General features: G+C 39.2%; 1 protein-coding gene across 4 annotated transcripts in view; it reads right to left on the bottom strand.

The window, feature by feature from the left end:
• Nucleotides 1-9,490: 9,490 nt before the first annotated feature.
• The window catches only part of ZNF148 (zinc finger protein 148), a 51,681-nt gene continuing 41,311 nt past the window's right edge, over nucleotides 9,491-19,860 (bottom strand). For all 4 annotated transcript variants that reach the window (XM_077320342.1, XM_077320341.1, XM_077320338.1 and 1 more), the window contains 2 exons: nucleotides 19,295-19,413; nucleotides 9,491-17,093 (listed from right to left, as the gene is read on the bottom strand). In XM_077320342.1, coding sequence (XP_077176457.1) covers nucleotides 15,522-17,093; nucleotides 19,295-19,413 — 1,691 coding nt within the window. In that variant the 3' untranslated portion in view covers nucleotides 9,491-15,521. The remainder of the gene's footprint in view (nucleotides 17,094-19,294; nucleotides 19,414-19,860) is intronic.

Genomic DNA, 19,860 nt, shown 5'->3' with positions numbered 1-19,860 from the left:
CTTTTGCAGAATAAGATTTAAGTTCTATACAACTTGTCTGGTGTCAAGCCCTTCCTTTGAGATGGCGATAGTTTCACATGTTGGGGCTGTCAACTTTTGCAAAGATGTTTATTGTTATGGCTTTGCCTGGAGAGTCACTCTGCACATAATCCTGGCGCCACAATGGCTGTCAGGAACATGTAGGTACCTCTTTCGGGACCAGTTATCAATATGAAGTGGAACATATGTTGTTGTGAGCGATTTTAATTACACCAAGATTTCTCTCCACTCCACTAATGGTAGACTTATAATGGTTACCTCACATGTTGTGGAAAATGCAAAACTTTACTGGAGGGGACAAGATACAAACTGAACCAAATTAAACAACCAGGCTACTCAGGATTGTAGCTTTATTCAATCCACATAAGTAACTAGAAAGATTGCAATATATAGGGAACAGATACTCTGATACTTGCTCACAAGTCCACAAGTCCAAATAGTGACCATAAAGAGAGGGAGGGAATCCAGACTACATAATTCTATATATGTTTGGAATGACCTTGTAAATCCTTAGACTTGATCCAAAAACTACAAGTGGAGTTCTGTTTGTGCAACAGATACTCCATTACTTCTTTAACCTGTTCACTGCTACCTGAAACTGAATAACTATTCCTGATGGTCAAAGACACAGAGCCCAGCAGCTGAAGGAATGTATCCTTGGAAATAATTTGGAACTCCTCCCATGCAAGAACAGAATCGCTATTTTGAATCCAGTTTTTGATGCTGTGATCCTCTTGAGAAGGATCTGCAAGTTGTATCATCATTATAGCAAGATAATACTTATTGAAACTACAACAGAACATTCAAATAATTTACTAAAATAATCATTAGCCACTTATCTACATTGCATATAAGGTACCTGAATCACAATGAGATCCTGTAATAATTTATGCTTGCATAAATTATTTAGATATCAACATCATTATTCAGATCATCATTGTAGAATAATTCTAGAGAAAACAGTTTTTTAAATATGTCCACTATAGCAGAAGATATACATAAAGGCCGAATCTCTGAAGTCATGCTCTCTCAATCTAGTCATAATGTCTCAACCTATCTTAACTCATAGGGTTGTTGTAAGGATAAAAGGAAGAGGAGAATGGTGTAAGCCACTTTGGGTCCCTATTGGGGAGAAAGATTACAAATAAAATAAATAAATACACAAAGACTGATTGCTAGTTTAAGAGTAAACTTTTGAGTTTTCTTCTATATTAGAAAGTTTTTTGTACTTTAAAAACACTGTAAGTAAATTATCACCCAAAAATCTCTCTAGCAATCTTCAATTCACAAAACAAAAAAAAGAGTAGCCACACAGTTCTAACCTCTGCAAAGTAAATTGGAGAGAAGTATGATCAGGGATAGATATAAATCAGTAATGACCACCTTCCACAGTGCTGGACTCCATCCACAGGTTACTGGAGTTTCAATACCAATGTAAACTAATTTGTGTATTTTTTAATACCCTTGCCCTATCCTTATCCATTGTTGTTCCTCTATATATTTCTGAAACAGCCTAGGGGATGGGACATGTTCGGATGTCCAAGTTGGAATAGGGCCAATCAGGGTGCAGCCAGCTTTGTCCTGATTGGCACTGTCCCTGCGGCTCCCGCCCTCCAGCCCTGGACTCTAGCCTCTTTGCTCTCAGACACCTCAGTGCCTGGAGCCAGCAGCAGGTGAGAGGGTCCTGGGCAAAGGTTCATGGTGGAGGGCCTCCCAGCCTGCTGACTGTCTGCTAAGGAGCTCTGTCTTGGCCCTGCTAACGAGCTGCCCAGCCCCTGCCCGTTCCACTTGATTTGGCTGCGAGCTGCGGCCCAAAGCCACCTTAAGCTGCCTGGCCAGGGGAGGGGACTCTTTCAGGTCCCATTCTTAGGAACGAGCTTTGAAGCTAGTATTATATGATAAAACTGAAATTCAGTTGGGGGATCTTGGCCTCAAGCACACATTTCTCTACCCCCATTTTCACAATGTTCCAGAACACTTTTAAACATATAGGAGTCTGGCCCCTTTTGTAGCTGAAAGTTACTTTTGATCCTAAGAAGTCCTCCTTGAGGGTATTTACTTTCTAAGTGGGAACCTTTAAGGGCTGTATAGAATTGCTTGGGAAACTACTGCACTAGAGGCCCTTAACCTTTTTGAGCATGTGGATACCTTTGGAATTTCCCTTGTAGAAGGAGAGTCCTCCAACCAGGCAGAAATCCCTACCTTTCACTCCCCTAAGAGACAGGATGATCAAGTTGAGTAGTAGATTTTTTAAAATTCCTTTAAAATATTTTGAAAAGCTAATAAGTTAACCATAAGGAATAATTAAAGCAAGCAATGAAACCCATTAACTCAATGAAGTAAATTCTATGTAAGAACACACTGTTCTGCGAGATCATGCATCTGTACTTTAGCACAGATCCAGGTATACTACAATTTGAGTACAGATTATTTTAGATAGGCAAGTTGTTCACTATAGAAAGCTTAGTCACCTTCCCTATTCTAATGGATAACTACAATAGTGCAGAATTTCATACTTAAATAGTTTGGAGTTGTTACTCTCATCTGTGAAAAACCCAAGATCATCTTTGTAAAATGAACAATTATTTAAGTGTGTTAACTGTAGGCATTCCCTCCATTTTTAAATACAATCTCATGTTTAAATAATGTATCCAGCCAGAAACCGGATTCTTGGCATTGTAACAAAAGCATGCAAATTGCACAAAAATTATCTTACTGGTATATGGTCTGTATTTTGCCTATAACTTCTATAACTGGTTGGAAAAGTGCTAACAGAGGCCCAATCTTTGTGGTTACCTTCTCTGGCAATCCTGAGAATGCATGCTAGGGTATTTTCAAACTGCTGCTCCTGGAACAAAAGTAGGGACTCACTCTTCTTTGTTCCAGCCACCCCACTTTAATTCTTATTGATGAGATGCAGTATATCCAAGAAGTATAGTTCTCACCTGCTACAGTCTTATTTGAGTCCAGTAACACTTTAAGAGACCAGCAAGAATTTTGTGGTATAAACCTTTGAGAAATAAAACTCGCTTCATCAAGATGTAGTTACCATATATACTTGCATATAAGCCGATACGCATATAAGCCGAGGCATTTAATTTTACCACAAAATCTGGGCAAACTTATTGACTCGCATATAAGCCAAGGGTGGGAAATGCAGCAGGCTACTGGTAGATTTACAGGGTGGCCTAAGCGCTTAATCCATATTCCATCATCACAGGCTTTCCCATCCAGCCTCCCTCCCAACAAATACAGAAAAGCTAAGAGGATGAATAGCTGCTGGTTTTTGTACCCCACTTTTCACTAACCAAAGGAGTCTCAAAGCGGCTTACAATTGTCCTCCCTTCCTCTCTTGATGCCAGACACCCTGGGAGAGCACTGATAGAACTGCTCTGTGAGAACAGCTCTGGCAGGAGAACCAAATAGTGCCCCCCAGGCCAGCAAACCAGAGCAGAACAATAGTACTCAAAGTTGGCAACCTACTACAACAAGTACAACAACTACTAAACTGGGGGCTACAGTGCCCTGCAGAACAAAACACTGAAATAAAGAACTGTAAAACTAAAAACTGAAAGAACAAACTGTAAAAATCAACTTAAAAAAAACACAGCCACGAGAAGAAAAGGCAAACAATGCTGCCCCTCAGATAAAAGAAGAAACACTGAAAAAAACAGTAAATCCTAAAGTACCCCCAAAACCCAAACAAAAACCAAAAGAATAGTTTGGAAGAACTGATTAGGAAAAGAAGGGGACAAAATATCAGAAACCCTCAGTCAAACCATTGATGTCCTACAAGCTGACAGAGTAAGCTTTCAAGATATTTGCAGAAGGCAATGGTTGGCTAGGAGCAATTAGCTCACTTGCAAAGAGCTTAGTTTTTAAGATCTTTGCAGAAGGCATTTACTTGGATTTTAGTAAAGCTTTTGACAAGGTTCCCCATGATGTTCTGATGGATAAGTTGAAGGAGTGCAATCTGGATTTTCAGATAGTTAAGTGGATAGGGAATTGGTTAGAGAACCGCACTCAAAGACTTGTTGTCAATGGTGTTTCATCAGACTGGAGGGAGGTGAGTAGCGGGGTACCTCAGGGCTCGGGGCTCGGTCCGGTACTTTTTAACATATTTATTAATGATCTAGATGAGGGGGTGGAGGGACTACTCATCAAGTTTGCAGATGACACCAAATTGGGAGGACTGGCAAATACTCCGGAAGATAGAGACAGAGTTCAACGAGATCTGAACACAATGGAAAAATGGGCAAATGAGAACAAGATGCAATTTAATAAAGATAAGTGTAAAGTTCTGCATCTGGGTCAGAAAAATGAAAAGCATACCTACTGGATGGGGGATACGCTTCTAGGTAACACTGTGTGTGAATGAGACCTTGGGGTACTTGTGGATTGTAAACGAAACATGAGCAGGCAGTGTGATGCAGCGGTAAAAAAGGCAAATGCCATTTGGGGCTGTATCAACAGGGGCATCACATCAAAATCACAAGATGTCAAAGTCCCATTGTATACGGCACTGGTCAGACCACACCTGGAGTACTGTGTGCAGTTTTGGAGGCCACACTTCAAGAAGGACGTAGATAAAATTGAAAGGGTACAGAGGAGAGCGACGAAGATGATCTGGGGCCAAGGGACCAAGCCCTATGAAGATAGGTTGAGGGACTTGGGAATGTTCAGCCTGGAGAAAAGGAGGTTGAGAGGGGACATGATAGCCCTCTTTAAGTATTTGAAAGGTTGCCACTTGGAGGAGGGCAGGATGCTGTTTCTGTTGGCTGCAGAGGAGAGGACACGTAGTAATGGATTTAAACTTCAAGTACAACGATATAGGCTAGATATCAGGAAAAAATTTTTCACAGTCAGAGTAGTTCAGCAGTGGAATAGGCTGCCTAAGGAGGTGGTGAGCTCCCCCTCACTGGCAGTCTTCAAGCAAAGGTTGGATACACACTTTTCTTGGATGCTTTAGGATGGTTAGGGCTGATCCTGCGTTGAGCAGGGGGTTGGACTAGATGGCCTGTATGGCCCCTTCCAACTCTATGATTCTATGATTCTATGTTAACTGGAGGCCACTAGCTCACTTGCAAAGAGCTTAGGTTGCAAATGCAATGCTGCGTTTGGCTGGCTGAGGGCAGTCTGTTAATCAATTACCCACATATAAGCCGAGGAGGTCTTTTAAGTGCTAAAAACTGTGCTGGAAAACTCGGCTTATGTGCAAGTATATATGGTACATAAATATATAAGGTAAGCAGAGAACAAAGTTTAAACAGTAAATGCAGAATTGCCTTCTTCACTTGAGCTTCTTGCTTTGCCTGCAGATCCAACACATAATGGTGGACAGACATGTCTGCTGATGACCACATAGCTGCCTGGTAAATCTCCATCAATGGAACTTTGAGGAAAGCTTGCAAAAGCTATAGATCTTGTTGAGTGAGCATGAATGTTTAGTGGACATGGAATATTAAGCTACAGCATAACATTTTCTAATGACAGAGACAATAGAAGAAGAGGAGGAGGAGGAGGAGGAGGAGCTGGTTCTTATATGCTGCTTTTCTCTACCTGAAGGAGGCTTAAAGCGGCTTAGTCACCTTCCCTTTCCTCTCTCTACAAGACACCCTGTGAGGTGGGTGAGGCTGAGAGAGCCCTGATATCACTGCTCAGAATAGTTTTATCAGTGCCGTGGTGAGCCCAAGGTCAACCAGCTGGCTGCATGTGGGGAAGTGCAGAATCGAACCCAGCATGCCAGATTAGAAGTACACACTCCTAACCACTACACCAAACTGGCTCTCTTCAAGAGAAGCTGGCCACTTCAATTATTAGGATGAGCAAAACAGTACTCTGTCCCTGCTGAATTCCCAGTTTCTTTTCAGGTAAAATAAAATAGCCATTCTTATATCTATGGAATGCAATTTTCTCTCACTTTCAGAACTTGGTGTGGGGGGAAAGACTAGCAAGATAATATCCTGAGATAAGTGGAACTTGGAAACTAGTTTAGGTAAAAACTTAAGGCTGTGTTGAAAAATAACCCTCCCAGGGAATATTTTCAAAAAGGGAATCAGTCTGAAGAGTTCCTAACTTACTTACTGTCCTGGCTGATATGATAGCCATAAGAAAACAGATCTCAATTGAGAGTTTAGCCAATGTACATGTGGCAAGGGGTTCCAACAGCTTATTAATCAATTATGGAAAAACCAGAGAAAGAAATAATCGGGAATCAAAGGGTCCCAAAGGTGGGCAAAAGTTACATAATTTTTAAAGAAATAAATCTTTTAGATAAAATGGTGTGAAAAAATTGACTCTCCATATATTTCCCTGTGGTAATATAATATGGCAGGAAGATGGACCTGTAAGGAAAAGAAATACCTTTATTAATTAGGTATGAAAGATATTCAAATATGGCTTATAAAGGAGCCCTGCCTAGAGACCCTCTGATCCCTACATGATAAAAATTGTTTTCACTTATAAGACATTTTTGTAGCAGTTTTAAGTGATTGTAGGAGTACAATTAACTTCCTGTGGAAATACTAAGTCTCTATCCCAAGTCTCTAAATTGTCAAGTTGAGGCAATTTAAATAATGATGAGAGAACTGAATGATGCTGTAGGTCTGGCTGTTTGGGCAAATGGAAATATCATCCCCTGGAAACCTCCAAGAAGGCTAGTAAAGAGATTTGGCAAGACTAAAAGGGAGCTACTAACATCATCTCTGATATTTTGCTTTCTTACATGGCCTTCTCTATAACTCTGATTAGTAGTAGGAATGGAGGAAATGCCAACATCTGAAAAGAATCCCCTAAGAAGCCTATGCCCCTCTCTGTTCAAGAGCAAAAACGCACAGCTTTTGTATTCTTTGCTGTAAAGAGATTAACTTCTTGAACTTGTCAAAGTATGAATATGGGTATGCTTGGTTTATGCACAATTTGTGCGATGACATCTCTGCTTTGCTCACCTTGTCCACCTCCGTGTTTAGCATTCCAGGAATATCAATAGCTTGAAGGTAAGTATTGACCCTCAAAACTACACTGTGTTAGATTGACCTCCTGGCATAGATTCCTGAAACGTGCGGCCCCTTGCTTGTTCAAATAAAACATATTAATGATATTTGTTTGAACAAATCTTATCCATTTGGTGCCTCTTAATAATTGTCAAACAGCCTTGGGGGACGAATGGTCTGGCCTCTCCAGGGCCAATCCGGGTGCAGCCAGCTGCACCCTGATAGGCCCTGCCCCTACAGCTCCCGCTCTCCCTCACCAAGCTCTTACCCCTTGCCTCACAGACGTGCCTGGCTGTTAGAGCCAGGCACATCTGTGACTCCATTGCTCCACTTGCAGGGCCCCAGGTAAGAGGCCTGGCCACGGGGGGCGGGGGGGGAGCGCTTCCCAAAGGCCTGGAAAGCATACCTGGGGCCTCCCAGAGGCTTCGGGTGTGCTTGCCAGGTCCCCGGGAAGTCATCCAGCCACGGGGGTGGGGTGGCTGGGGGAGAGGGAGCGCTTCTGGTGGGCCTGGCCAGCACACCCAGGGCCTCACAGAGGCTCCGGGTGTGCTTGCCAGGCCCCTGGGAAGCGCTCCCTCTCCCCCCCCCTCACCCTTAGTGCTTCTCAGTGGCCTGGAAAGCAGCAGGGAAGCTCACAGGGAGGGCCCTTTCAAAGACTGTTCTTATAAACAGGCTTTGAAGCTAGTATATGATGATTCTGAAAAACAGCTAAGAGCATTATGGACTGCCTGTATTCTAGCAAATGAATATGAAGTTGCATGTCATCTACTGTCCACATACCCTGTGCTGACAAGCCTTCACAGTGGGGCCCCACCCAACAAGTAATGCATCCATAGCATGTACAATGCTCAGGAACTCCAAATTACATGCTCTGATACAAATTTTCTTGAGAGAGCCACTATGACAATTCCAGAAAGAATTCTCTCCCATAAGAAAAGTTGATAAGCAACCATAATGGTCTCATAATTGCCTAACTTAAAGCCCAGCTCAGAGGGAAAGTATGATTTTCTTCATAGGACATGCAGCTTCCGTTCTTCCCTGTCTGTAGGAGTGGAATGGTCAGTCTGATAGCCCTTGGCTTGCATTTTCTCCATCACTAATGAAGATGGAGGAGGATGAGTAGTTAAATAATTGAAAGGTTCTTTCTTAATCTTGTAGAAATGCTCCATTCTTCTGGATGTGGATTGTGGGGAAGCCAGTTTTTAACATAATTCTTGCATAATGTCATCTAAGCCTTCTAACATTGGAAAAGCAATCATACCAAGAGAACCCTAGTATATGTGACTCAAAATTTTGTGTCCTGATTTGTGCTCAACAATGATGACCTGTATTTCAATACATACAGAGGTTTTCCATAGACAGGGAGGGGTCGCTCACTCTCTCATTTGGACTCTATTTCAATATTGTCTCACATCCATCGGACTCAATGGCAGAATGAAACTGCGACTGATGGTGAGTCCAAAGACACCCAATGAGGGTATAGATACAGATTCATCTCCCTGTGCTGAGAACTATTTTCAGTTCATTTTTTTAGGTAGGTTGGTGATATCAAATAGTGAGAAGGCCATCACATCAGAAGTTGTGATTGGAGCTATGAAACCATAGCCATCTGCTCCACTTTGAATTTGAACTGGAATTTGTGAGCTGGTAAATCTGGGTTATCTTCACCCCACAATTAATATATTTTTTAAAGAACGCCTTCTGAGCCATGATCAGGCAGAAGACTGAAGAACCCCAGTGAACTAGGGAAAACAATTCCTAACCACTCAAAAAAACTTTGAAGACTCAAAAACAACCTCCTCTGGTGGTAAAAGAGGAACTGAGGGTAGAGGTGCTGCACAGGAGCAGATGGTCCCAAGATGAGAACTAGTTTTCTGCTCTGGTGCACAGTGCCCTCTGGAGACTCTAAGTTGTATAGGCCTCTCTGATATAGGCCTGCTCATGCATATTCTCCTTGCGTGCCTGCACAGAAGATTAATAATGAAATGTTATGTTAGTTCATTCCACAAGGAAAACAGTCTTTGAAAAATAGAAAGTGTTTCATTTTTCTCAGAACTCTCAGCCAGGACCAGTGGGGATCCAAACAATGGGCCACATTATCTGAATTGGAAAATCTTGGTTGAAGACATTGACAAACTTTGTCTATATTCATACAATTTTTGATAGAATAATTATTTGTAAACAGATTTTCTTGTGTAGGCAAACCAGTCCAGGCCATCAATTATCGTTATAACACAACAATAGCACAACATGCAACCATATGTAGATGTAATCATTGATTATTAGTGGCAGAAAGGTCTATAAAGTTCCCCTAGGAACCAACAATTGCCTTATTTAAAACATCAAATAATATTTTCAAATCTTTAGAGTACCCGTAAACACAGTAATTTTTCATCAAATCCTAATAAAACCTATGTAACTTTCTAATGTATATCTATATACAGCCACCACACAAACACTTTATCATGAAATTCCTGATTTCTCAGGAATCCTGCATCACCTAATTTATTTCAAATACAAAATAATTACACAAATTCATACTTTCCAGGTTTATACAAAAGCATCTGTATTACTTATACACATTTTAAACTGATGAAACTGGTAATTCAATTTTTAAAAAATCAACACTCACAGTAAAATGGACAGATCTGATGTTGCATGTTAAAATAATACTGTATAATCACTGAAATAAATCTCCTTTGCCAGTATTACAGGGGATTTTATGAACTGAAAAGGCAAACAAAGCATAATGAACTTCAGGGAAAACAGTACTATATTAGAAAATGCATTCCAGCAGCTTTCTTTTATACAGTACCCTTTTTCCAGCCTAAGCATTTTCATATCTGAGAACACGACACATTGTGCACTTTTCCTCAAATGTATCAGATTTCTGAACTAATTTGCTGATCACACAGTATTTTTAAAAGGAGCTCACTGGGCTTATTTGCATACCAAGGTCCTTTCCAGACACTGTTAAAATAAGACAAAACTACAGAGACAGAATCCAGTATAATTAATTTCCAACAATAAAATTTCCCTCAACACTGTTGCAAAATTCCTTCTACTGAAATGCTTTGCTACAATAATAAAAGCATACATTACATATAAAAAGATACCAGTGTACTAAAAGTGACAGAAGTGAACTAGCAAATCCTTCAAAGCACATATCATATAAATGACTAGCATTTAAAAACATTTTGTCCTATAAAATTTAGGTCATATACATTTATAAACCAATGATCTTCTTCCATAACCCTAAAGCAATGGTGACAGTTTTCAAATAACTCTGTTGCTCTGTACAGCCTGAAAGAACAGTTCAAACTCAACTTAAGTTTAACTTTGTCTTTTGCTTGAACTGAATAAAGCTCATCTCAGCAGTGACAATTCCTATGGCAACAAATAATTAAGTAAAATTAAACCATGACCCTATTTAATTGTAATGTGAATTATGAACAGAACTACTTTTTGTAGCATACAAATCTGATTTATACTGAATCCATATTGGGTCTTATGGATTTCATATTAAATTACAAGAATATCAACTGATGCAGAATAAGACCGACCCTATCCTTCCATCCAGGATATGGAAAAACTCTTGCAGTCTTCCTTAGCTTGCAGAAGTGCAGTCACGCCTTTAGTTTCATAATGAAAATGTGTCTACAGGTGTAGTCACAGGCCTTAAAGACCGCTTCCCCTGCCACTCAGATTGTGCCACGTAAACAACAGTGTATACTACAACAGAAAAAGGGTCAGATTTATTGATTAAAAAGAATTTTCATTAACTTAAGCAAAGCTATCATCTTCCCCAAACAATTTTTGGAACTATCTTTATGCTACTTGTAAAGTTAGCACTGTTAGGCATTATTGCTTACATACAGTACATCTTATGCCTCCTGATATAAAGCAGTACTGTGTTCTGTTTATATACATTTACAAGGTTCTTTTTTTCCTTTTTTCTTAAAACAAGCTATAAAAACATTACATACTTTACAGACAATACAAATTCCCACATTGTTACTCAAGTCTAACAAATGGAATGCATAACATTAATAAAACATCATAAAGGAAGACTGACAGTAAGTCCTTGATTGTCAAAACACATTTATATTTTATATATATAAACTCTAACTGTGCAGAATCAGAGATTCAATCATAGGTACATCCTTATTTGATAACTCATATTTACAGAACAATATTGCATAAAAAAATAAAATAACGTTTACACAATTTTTACCTTTCCATCCACTGGGATAAAGAAAGCAAGAAACAAGTCTGAGAAAGGTTTGCTTGTTTCAGTTTGTGTTCACTACCAAAAATTCTCTTTGTTAAATTATTATTCAAAAGAGGAAACAATGATTTTATATCGATATAGCAAAAGCAACTAGAAAATTTCCCTGAAACAAAGTAGTTTTCAAATGAAAGTTCATTTTTAACATGATGTTTTCCATTCATTGCAATACTTTCTCAGTATATGTTCTTTGCAAAAGAGTATTTGAATTTGCTACATACCTAACAAACATGCACTAACATAAAACAAAAGCATTTCCAAAAGTTGCAAGGCTTCTGTTGAGCAAAATTTCTAAGGAAAATTTAATAGTTTTAAATTTATTGACCATGTCAATTGGAAACAGAAATTATACCGGTTTTTATCAACTGAAATATCCAGATTACTAGTACACCTGCCTTTTGAAGCTTTGAGCTTTACTGTAAATACCCCAACTTGCAAAGGAGCTTAAATTTCTACCCAACAAAATTGCAGGCTGCAGTTTCACAAGTACAAAGCAAGTTAATACTGAAATATTTAAACAAAGTGATCCTGGATCTACTCTGGATTCTCTTCAAATATTTATGCAATATGATGGGCACATAAATAATTTATGTGGAATATGCTGTATGTCATGTGGAGATTTTTCAGAGCCCCAAACCAAGAAGTTGAAACCCAATAGCTACACTAAAATCTCAATATTTCCCACTAGTGACTTGAAAAACCATTTTTTAAAAACCACAAAATAAATAAGCTAACAAAAGCAAGTATATGACATTTCATGTGGATTAATTTGCAGTATTTATAGTTCATAGTATATGAATATATGTTCTGCAATGTATTTGGTTAGTCATTCTATCATGAGATTTCAACTACATGGCTTTATACCATTGAAGAAAACGAGGGTGAAACAGTCCTCTACGGGGATCATCAGGCATTCCCTTTAGCAATCTGCAAACTTTCAAGATTTCACTGTACTTTATCTCCACTGTTTCCTTTCTCCAAAACACTGGCAACCTGTTATACCTGGGAATATATAATAATTGTTTTACACTGATTGCAGGAGAGACAGTAAGCAGTGATCCAAACAAATGAAAAAGAAGACAATCTAAACTTAAATATTCTAGTGCACTGCGGTATGTGATGCTACTTTTCTCTCCAGATGAATTGTCTTTGATAATTGTTTACCCTGAATTAGTAAGACCATGAGAAAATAATGTGGCTCCTTCAGCTATAAGCCAGAAAGCCAAATCCTTCATCAAAACATTCTAGTCATAGTGAACAGGACAGGAAAAAAATTAGTGTTAAAACTGACAAATGAGACTCAGTATATATGAAAACGTATGACTGGTCAAAAGTTCAGAGAAAAAATGAAGTATACTAAAACTGACATCAAAGGGTCAGCTGAGTGGCAGATATACCATTGCATTTAATGACACTGTAGCCCGAGGTGCCATAAATAATAATTATTCCACCAAAATAAGGCAGTATTTTTGTTGATGCTGTCTCTTAACATGTGCACGAAATAAATGTATAATCAAGGATAAAAATGTGACTTCTTAATTTTGCTTCTGGTTAAAAAGCAATTTGGGAATAGATTCTCTTAGGCTGTACAGGTTTTTCAAGGGCAAAAAGCCACAGGCACAACTTCTGCACACACTTGGGAGATTGTACATATGCTACCGGGCTTCTTGATCCCCATTTCACCAATTGACCCTCATGCCCCTGATAAGCCTCTCAAGAAATTTATGATCCTTCTGGAGCAGTCTGCAATTCTGGAAAAGGAGTTTTTGTCAGAAAATTTTGTCTGGACAACCCTGCATGGCTTCCTTCGAAGTGCTTGGCTGCACACACAGGCTCCTGTTGATCCTAGACAGCTCCTTCTACTACTTTTCATGTCTTCACACCATAGTCCAACTCAGTTCACTGATTTTGATCTGCAGGCATGCTCTTGCCACATCCATGTGCACATTTCATGGTTAGCAGTTTCCTTACATTTACTGAATGTGGGTACATCTCTCACTGTTCTTGATAAGGAACAGTTTTGCAATGCCATTCTTGCTACTTTTTTTGAGCAATGGAGCAATGCAGAAGTGTTCTAGAACATTGTGCTAAAAGCACTCCATTTAAATCAAAATGTAAAATGTGCCAGTTTTCTTGGTGAGGGGCAGGAGACAAACTAAAACCCAAAAAGTTTGGAAGCAATGATTTGTTGTGTTTTAATTTTTTATGCATAAATTAGTAAAATAATTATTCCATCTTGACACTGCAGATGTATCCACATACTTCCCTATGAATCAAATCTTCAGGCCATTTGAAATGAGCAATAAGATAAAATTCCAACTTGCTACAGAGGCAGCCTGTTTGACTAGTAAGAGTGAGAATGCATTTTGTGAGCTCTGAGCCTATATAGAAGCTAGCCATGGCATGTCCCATTGTTACTTAAGTAGCTATATATGGATTTAATAAGTGTTCCATAAGACGGACCCCAAATGCCCTGAAAGACCAAAGGAAAACTAGAATGAGAATTCTAATTAGTTAAAAATTTTTATCTGAGCATTAAAAGGATATCTTTGCCAGACCGAATTCCTGGGGGGGGGGGTATTATTCAAGCCAGTTGAGCGATTTGAGAAATGGTGGGCATGTATAATGTTCTAAAATAATTTCAGCATCCCTCCTCCTTGAACTGAACACCTTTTGAAAGCCAATTTACCTACCTTTCTGTTATTCACCCTTTAGGTAAAACGACAGCCTAAAGGTCTTCTCAAAAATCCCATTAGTGAATGTACAACTGACCAAAAATAAAGTTTCAATTTTTAGAATGTTTAAATTATTCCAACATTTATGTTAAGTCAAACCACACCATTTTAAAACTGCATATTGAACTAACTGTTGCACCACACTGTATAACTCAAGACAAACTACTATTAAAACATTTTCATGGGAGAAGGATAAAGCTTACATTTTATTTATGTGTGAAATGCAACAGAAGTTTGACCATTCATCTTCTGGTCAGTGTCATTACTCACCAGCTATGGTTGGCAAGAATGCAACAACACGTAAAGGTAATACACAGTGAGAGTATCTATTTCCTTCACTTTCTGGGGCAGTTTACCATAAAATGCAAGCAAACAGAATTGCCAACATTTTCAAAGAGAAAATACACTTTTGTGTGTGGCAAAGGTATTCCATTCATTTTGTTTAGTTTATAAAATCTTCTGTTATAAAAGATCATAATGATGCAGCCACATCAAACCTAAAAGTCTAAAATAGTTTTATTTTATTTTTTTGAGAAAAGCAGAAAAATATTGAAAATAATCTAAGTGCTCTAATGTTAATTATTGCAGATCTGTAGGATGAAATACAATTAAATTTATAAATCATGGAGTTCACCATTCATATAAGCATTATGAAACTGGGAATGTAGACTACAAAGCATTTTAACTAAAACCTAACAATCTTGATACCTGACAGCTGGGGAGGGGGTGGTGTCACAAAAGTTATGTTCACATACAAAGGAATTTACAATACTTCAATAAGGAAGTATTAATAGAAGGTATTTTGCCTTTAAGTATTTTTAATTAAATCTGATATTTAAATAGAGGAGTGAGTCGAGCAAGCATTGTCATCCTTCCCAAGGTATAGTAAAAGTAAATGCAAAGAAAACCACAAAAGGAATCTTGTGAACTATTTGTAAAAGAGGTGACAGAATGGTATCTGTTTTCCAAAATGCACATTTGTCTAGCCATAATTATCCTGACATTTAAACTTTGAAGTTTATTTTGTCTACACAGTCTATTCATATTCCCTGCTGAAGTGCAATGGCTAGACTAACTAGGAAATTCCAATATGAATAATCTCATAATTATCATTCTCCCAAAAATATTCAATGATATCAGAATAGGAAATGATTACAGAAAATCAATCTTATGTGAGTTTTTTGTTGGTTTTTTTTTTTTTTGGTTTGTTTTGTCTTGTGTTAAATCTCAATGTAGCAAGTTCCTGATCTCAAACAAGCAAATAACCACCTGCCTTCTCAGTGGATGCCCACATCTAAGGCAATTTTAAAAAGAATGGCGACTAACCCAAAAATACAATTACCAATACTTGCTGTACCAGCTCATTTTGTTATAACACAAGGCCTTAAATGTGTATAGGATTCCTTAGAACACACTCATTTCTGACAGACCTGTGCTAAAGTGCCAATCTAATTTCTACTGATTCTTTTAGCCAAACGTTTGGCCTGTTGTGGCATCTGGTGAAGAGTTCATCCCAGCTCGAGCATCATTTACATTCACCAAGGGGAATTCTGGGAATTCAGCACTTGTCCCTGGTCCCCGCAGGTTTACTTGTCCATTAGCAGTATTAAACTGAGATGATATTCCGGCTCTTGTTCCGTGATACTGAGCTCTGAATGGCTGCTCAAAGGAACCTATCTGATAAGCTTGATGAACAGGCTGGGCCTCTGCTTTCTTCTGAGAAGTCACCTGATCCAAGAAGTCCTGGGTAGAGGAAGAAGAAGAATGATTTGGCTCGTCACCTGAAAAGGAAAAAGAGTGCTGGGAATCACCAACCATAAGTCCAAAATGAGACTTGTCTGGAGTTGTTCTTAGCGGAGAGTTCATTCCTGACCGAAAACTGTTGACAGGTATAGAAGCATAGACCTGTTTGTCTATAGAGGAGAATGCTGGTTGCCCTGTAAGAGTCTGGTTGTCACCCACAAAATTAAGGCTTGGGTTGTTCAAATAGGCATCATTTTGGCTAGTTCTGTCCAAAGCTTGCTGAAGAAACTTGGAATATTCCTGTAACATACTGGCTTTATCAGATGAGGACGCTTGAGAGCTTGAAGCAACAGTCTCCGTTTGTGTCACCTCTGATACTTCAGAAGAATTAATTGATATACTGGAGGTCACTTCAGCATCAGCCACATTGAAGGCTATTTCATGCTGGCCATTTGCTTTATGGGAATAATGGTCTAACAGAGTTTGAAGTACCTCATCTGGAATGACATTTTTGTCATGGTTACTTTTAATTTCCACATTCAAACCTGATGTGTCCAATATGGATGCTGTGCTGCCTTCATCTATCACACTTGCGACAGCAGCCTGTGTGACTGAAGGCTGAGAGGCTATGGTGCCAACATTCAAGGCATACTCCCTGCTGTTACTATTCGCTGCTTGGAGATACCTTCTTTTCTTTAAAAACTGCATGGCATCATCATAGTTTGTGCTGCTGTGTACAGGCTTACTGGGGCCTTCCTGTAAAGTATCAACTTGGTCCATGTCAGCATTGCCTTCAGAGTCCAACAGGCTTTGTTTATCCACAAGATAAGAGGCTAATGATGAAATGGTTTGACTTTGCTCTAGTGACTGTTTTAGATTTCTCTTACTGTTAACTTTCTTGAGCACCAACTTAGGTGGGTGTATTTCGCCGGAATTTGCCTCCTGCAAGTGTCCTCCACTGACTGAAGAATGCGGTAGCTCAACTGCATATTCAGCTACCATATATTCATCCTTTATCTTAGCACTGGCAGCATACAAAGGCAAGAAATCATTCTTATCTTTTTTATGATCAGATTTATCTGTCCCACTTTCTTTGTCCAGCCCTGAAGACTTTGATTTCTCCATTTTTTGCCTTTTCTTCTTCGGCAAAGAGCTGTCTTTCAAAGTCATAGGGAAACCTTGATCTTCATCAGATGTCAAAAGGCCAACTTTGGTGGCACTTCTGTTGGGTTTCTTGTCACGGTTTTCATGGCACATACGTTTGTGTTTCAGTACACGATCAGTCCTTGAGAAGAACTGCAGAGAATTAGAAAAAAATCATAAGTCTATTCACATGGTATATTTTAACACGATAAAGTCCCCATTAACAACCTTATTAACTTGCAATATGCAACACCACATTTCCAAATGGGACTAGAGGCAATAAAACTATAATGTGGAGCAGGATACAGACAGAGGGAAATCTTGAGTAGTAGCTCCTTATGAAAGGAGGAGATGAAAAGACTGTAGCAAAGAGTAAGGTGCTTTTCAACACTGGGTCTGGGTAGTCAGAACACATTAACACCAGGCAGAGAAAAACATGTGAGGGAAGCGGGAGAAAAAAGTTTTAACTTCTATGGGTAGATGTGAAAGGATATAGGAAAAGAAGAATTGGGAATGGGGGAATCTCTACCTCAACTGAAAAACTAGCTTCTGCTATGTAAGATCTATGGACTATATAAAATATAATCTTGTATGTTTTACAGACGAAGTGCAAATGTGTACACTGGTAAGCAACAGGGGGGGGGTCACCTCTAGAATTATAAATTTACTGAAATATTTTGATGCATGGAAGTGGAGTTTTCTGCTTATCAACAAAGAATACAGAGAGACAATTATTCTGTGTATAAGAGACTAGCAGCCTGTTCCCAGGCCTAGGCTCCTTGGCCAAGAATATCTGCAATAGATAAGGGCCTATAACTACCGGCAGCTGTTTGTTCAGTGTGGTCTAGCACTAACTGCTTCTGTTTAATTCCAGTAAACTCAATAAGATCTGGGCATACCATAAGTATATCCTACAATTTGGTTTCAGTTTTCCCCTCATAGAAATGGGCTTACAGCAGCTCAACATCTGCATCTGGCAGGCTCCTAAACCCCTGCATTGGCCCATTATGCACGGCCGCCGAAATGGCGATTTCGGGTCACATGGAAAACGCGGAGGGGGAAGACGCGACGCATACCGGTTATGTACGGGGCGGGGCGCGACGGCGGCAAAACCCAGAGTAACCGATTATGCATGCGGCGATCCGGGCGCCGCTTCTGGTTGCGCCCCGGTCACCCGGAAGCTGCGCTTTCTTCCGCGTTTCACTGACGCGGCTTTTTCGGCGGCATGCACCGAAGCTGCGGCCGGTTGCAGCCGGCTCCGTGCGTTATCGGTGATTTTAGTTGCCGCCATTCCACCCCGAATGAGCTCTAAAACCCCCGTGCATAATGGGTCTTAGACAGACCTATTAACTTCTGAAAGCACCATGCCCCAGTTGGCTGTTCTGGTTCCACTTCCCTCCCATCAATCTTCCAGCCATCCATTTGATCTTTGTTTTAGAACCCAAAACAGACAACAGATGAATTACTGCAACAGGGAAAGTAAAGGAAGACCCTGCTGGGAGTGGGGGCACCAGATCTAGTAAAATTTCATTCAACCACGATTAATTTTTCTTAATGTCTTTCTTTACTTTGTTGCATAGAAAGATATTCATTTTGTTTCTGGATTGAAATCAAGAACAGCATGTTGTATAGTGCTTAGAGTGTGAAACTGGGAATTAAAAGATCTGTCTGTCATGACATTTACTGGATGACCTTCGGCCAATCATCTACATGTTCAACCAAGTTACCTCAATGAGTTATTGTCATCAAACTGAGCCTATAAGAACCAGGAAAGCCACCCTGAGCATTTGAAGGAAGAGCAGGGTTGAAGTGTAACAAATAGATTACATTATATCTAGTAGTAAACTGGCTGGTCTCTGCTGTGTCAATGCTTAAAACAACCAAAACTGGTTACTTCAGACAGCACAAAGGTTCCTATGTACTGTAAATTAACCAGAAGTAAAAGAAATAGCCTTATGAGAATACCTCAGGAGGTATGGAATATTGGTAGCAGTCAAAAGTCAGTTAATTAGTAAGAGGGATACAGAAGTGAAGGGAAATTAGTCTGCTGAAATCCCTAACAATTTATGAAGTCCTGGAAAGAGGCACACTGTGGTACATGTGTGTGGAAGGTAAATTTCCAAACTCTTTATTTGTCCACACACAAGGGTCTCATGGACACAGTCTGTTTGTTATATTTTCAGGTTTGAGAACAATTTTTTTAGAAATATCCACAGCAAAATGAGTGACATTCAAAAGATAAGCATGTAATATTGACCATATCAGCTAATCAGATTGTAATGCTTAATACCGCTAAAATTTTCACTGGGGCACTAGAAATCTTATTTGTGAAACACCCCTTTCTTTTTAATTACCTGCAAGCAATATTCACACTGGTAAGGCTTCTCTCCACTATGGGTCCTCTTGTGCCTTTCCATATGATACTTCTGTATGAATCTCATGCCACATTCGTCACATCGAAATGGTTTTTCACCTAAGAATAAAAATTAACAAGACAATGTATTTTGTTTAAATAAAATGAGAAAAAGCCCAACAGCATACATCAACATGATGCTTATATTAGTAACTCCTACCATTAAAGAAAACCTACAACAGGATGCTCTGTTCTACAAGCCGGAAAATAAGCTATGGGTCTGTTCTCAACATCAGTGTGGATCATCATTCCAAATGACTCTCATGTACAGGTATCCCAAAAGACTCATACTCACAGAAGACAAATGACATAGAAACAGAAACATGCTATATTCACGATAGAAATAATGAGGTATGTGATGGGGAAATGGAATAGTATCTATTTTAATTCTAAGAGGCAATATATACTTACTATTTCAAAAGTGGGAAAGATGGCATAAAAGTTTTTCTATTTATATTATAATTTCCATGCTATAATTTTCAGACTTTATATGCATCTCTAGTTAGA

The sequence above is a fragment of the Paroedura picta genome, chromosome 2 (assembly GCF_049243985.1).
Source record: "Paroedura picta isolate Pp20150507F chromosome 2, Ppicta_v3.0, whole genome shotgun sequence".
NCBI lineage: Eukaryota > Metazoa > Chordata > Lepidosauria > Squamata > Gekkonidae > Paroedura > Paroedura picta.
The sequence above is the reverse complement of the archived record's forward strand: the minus strand, read 5'-3'. Positions and strand labels throughout refer to the sequence as shown.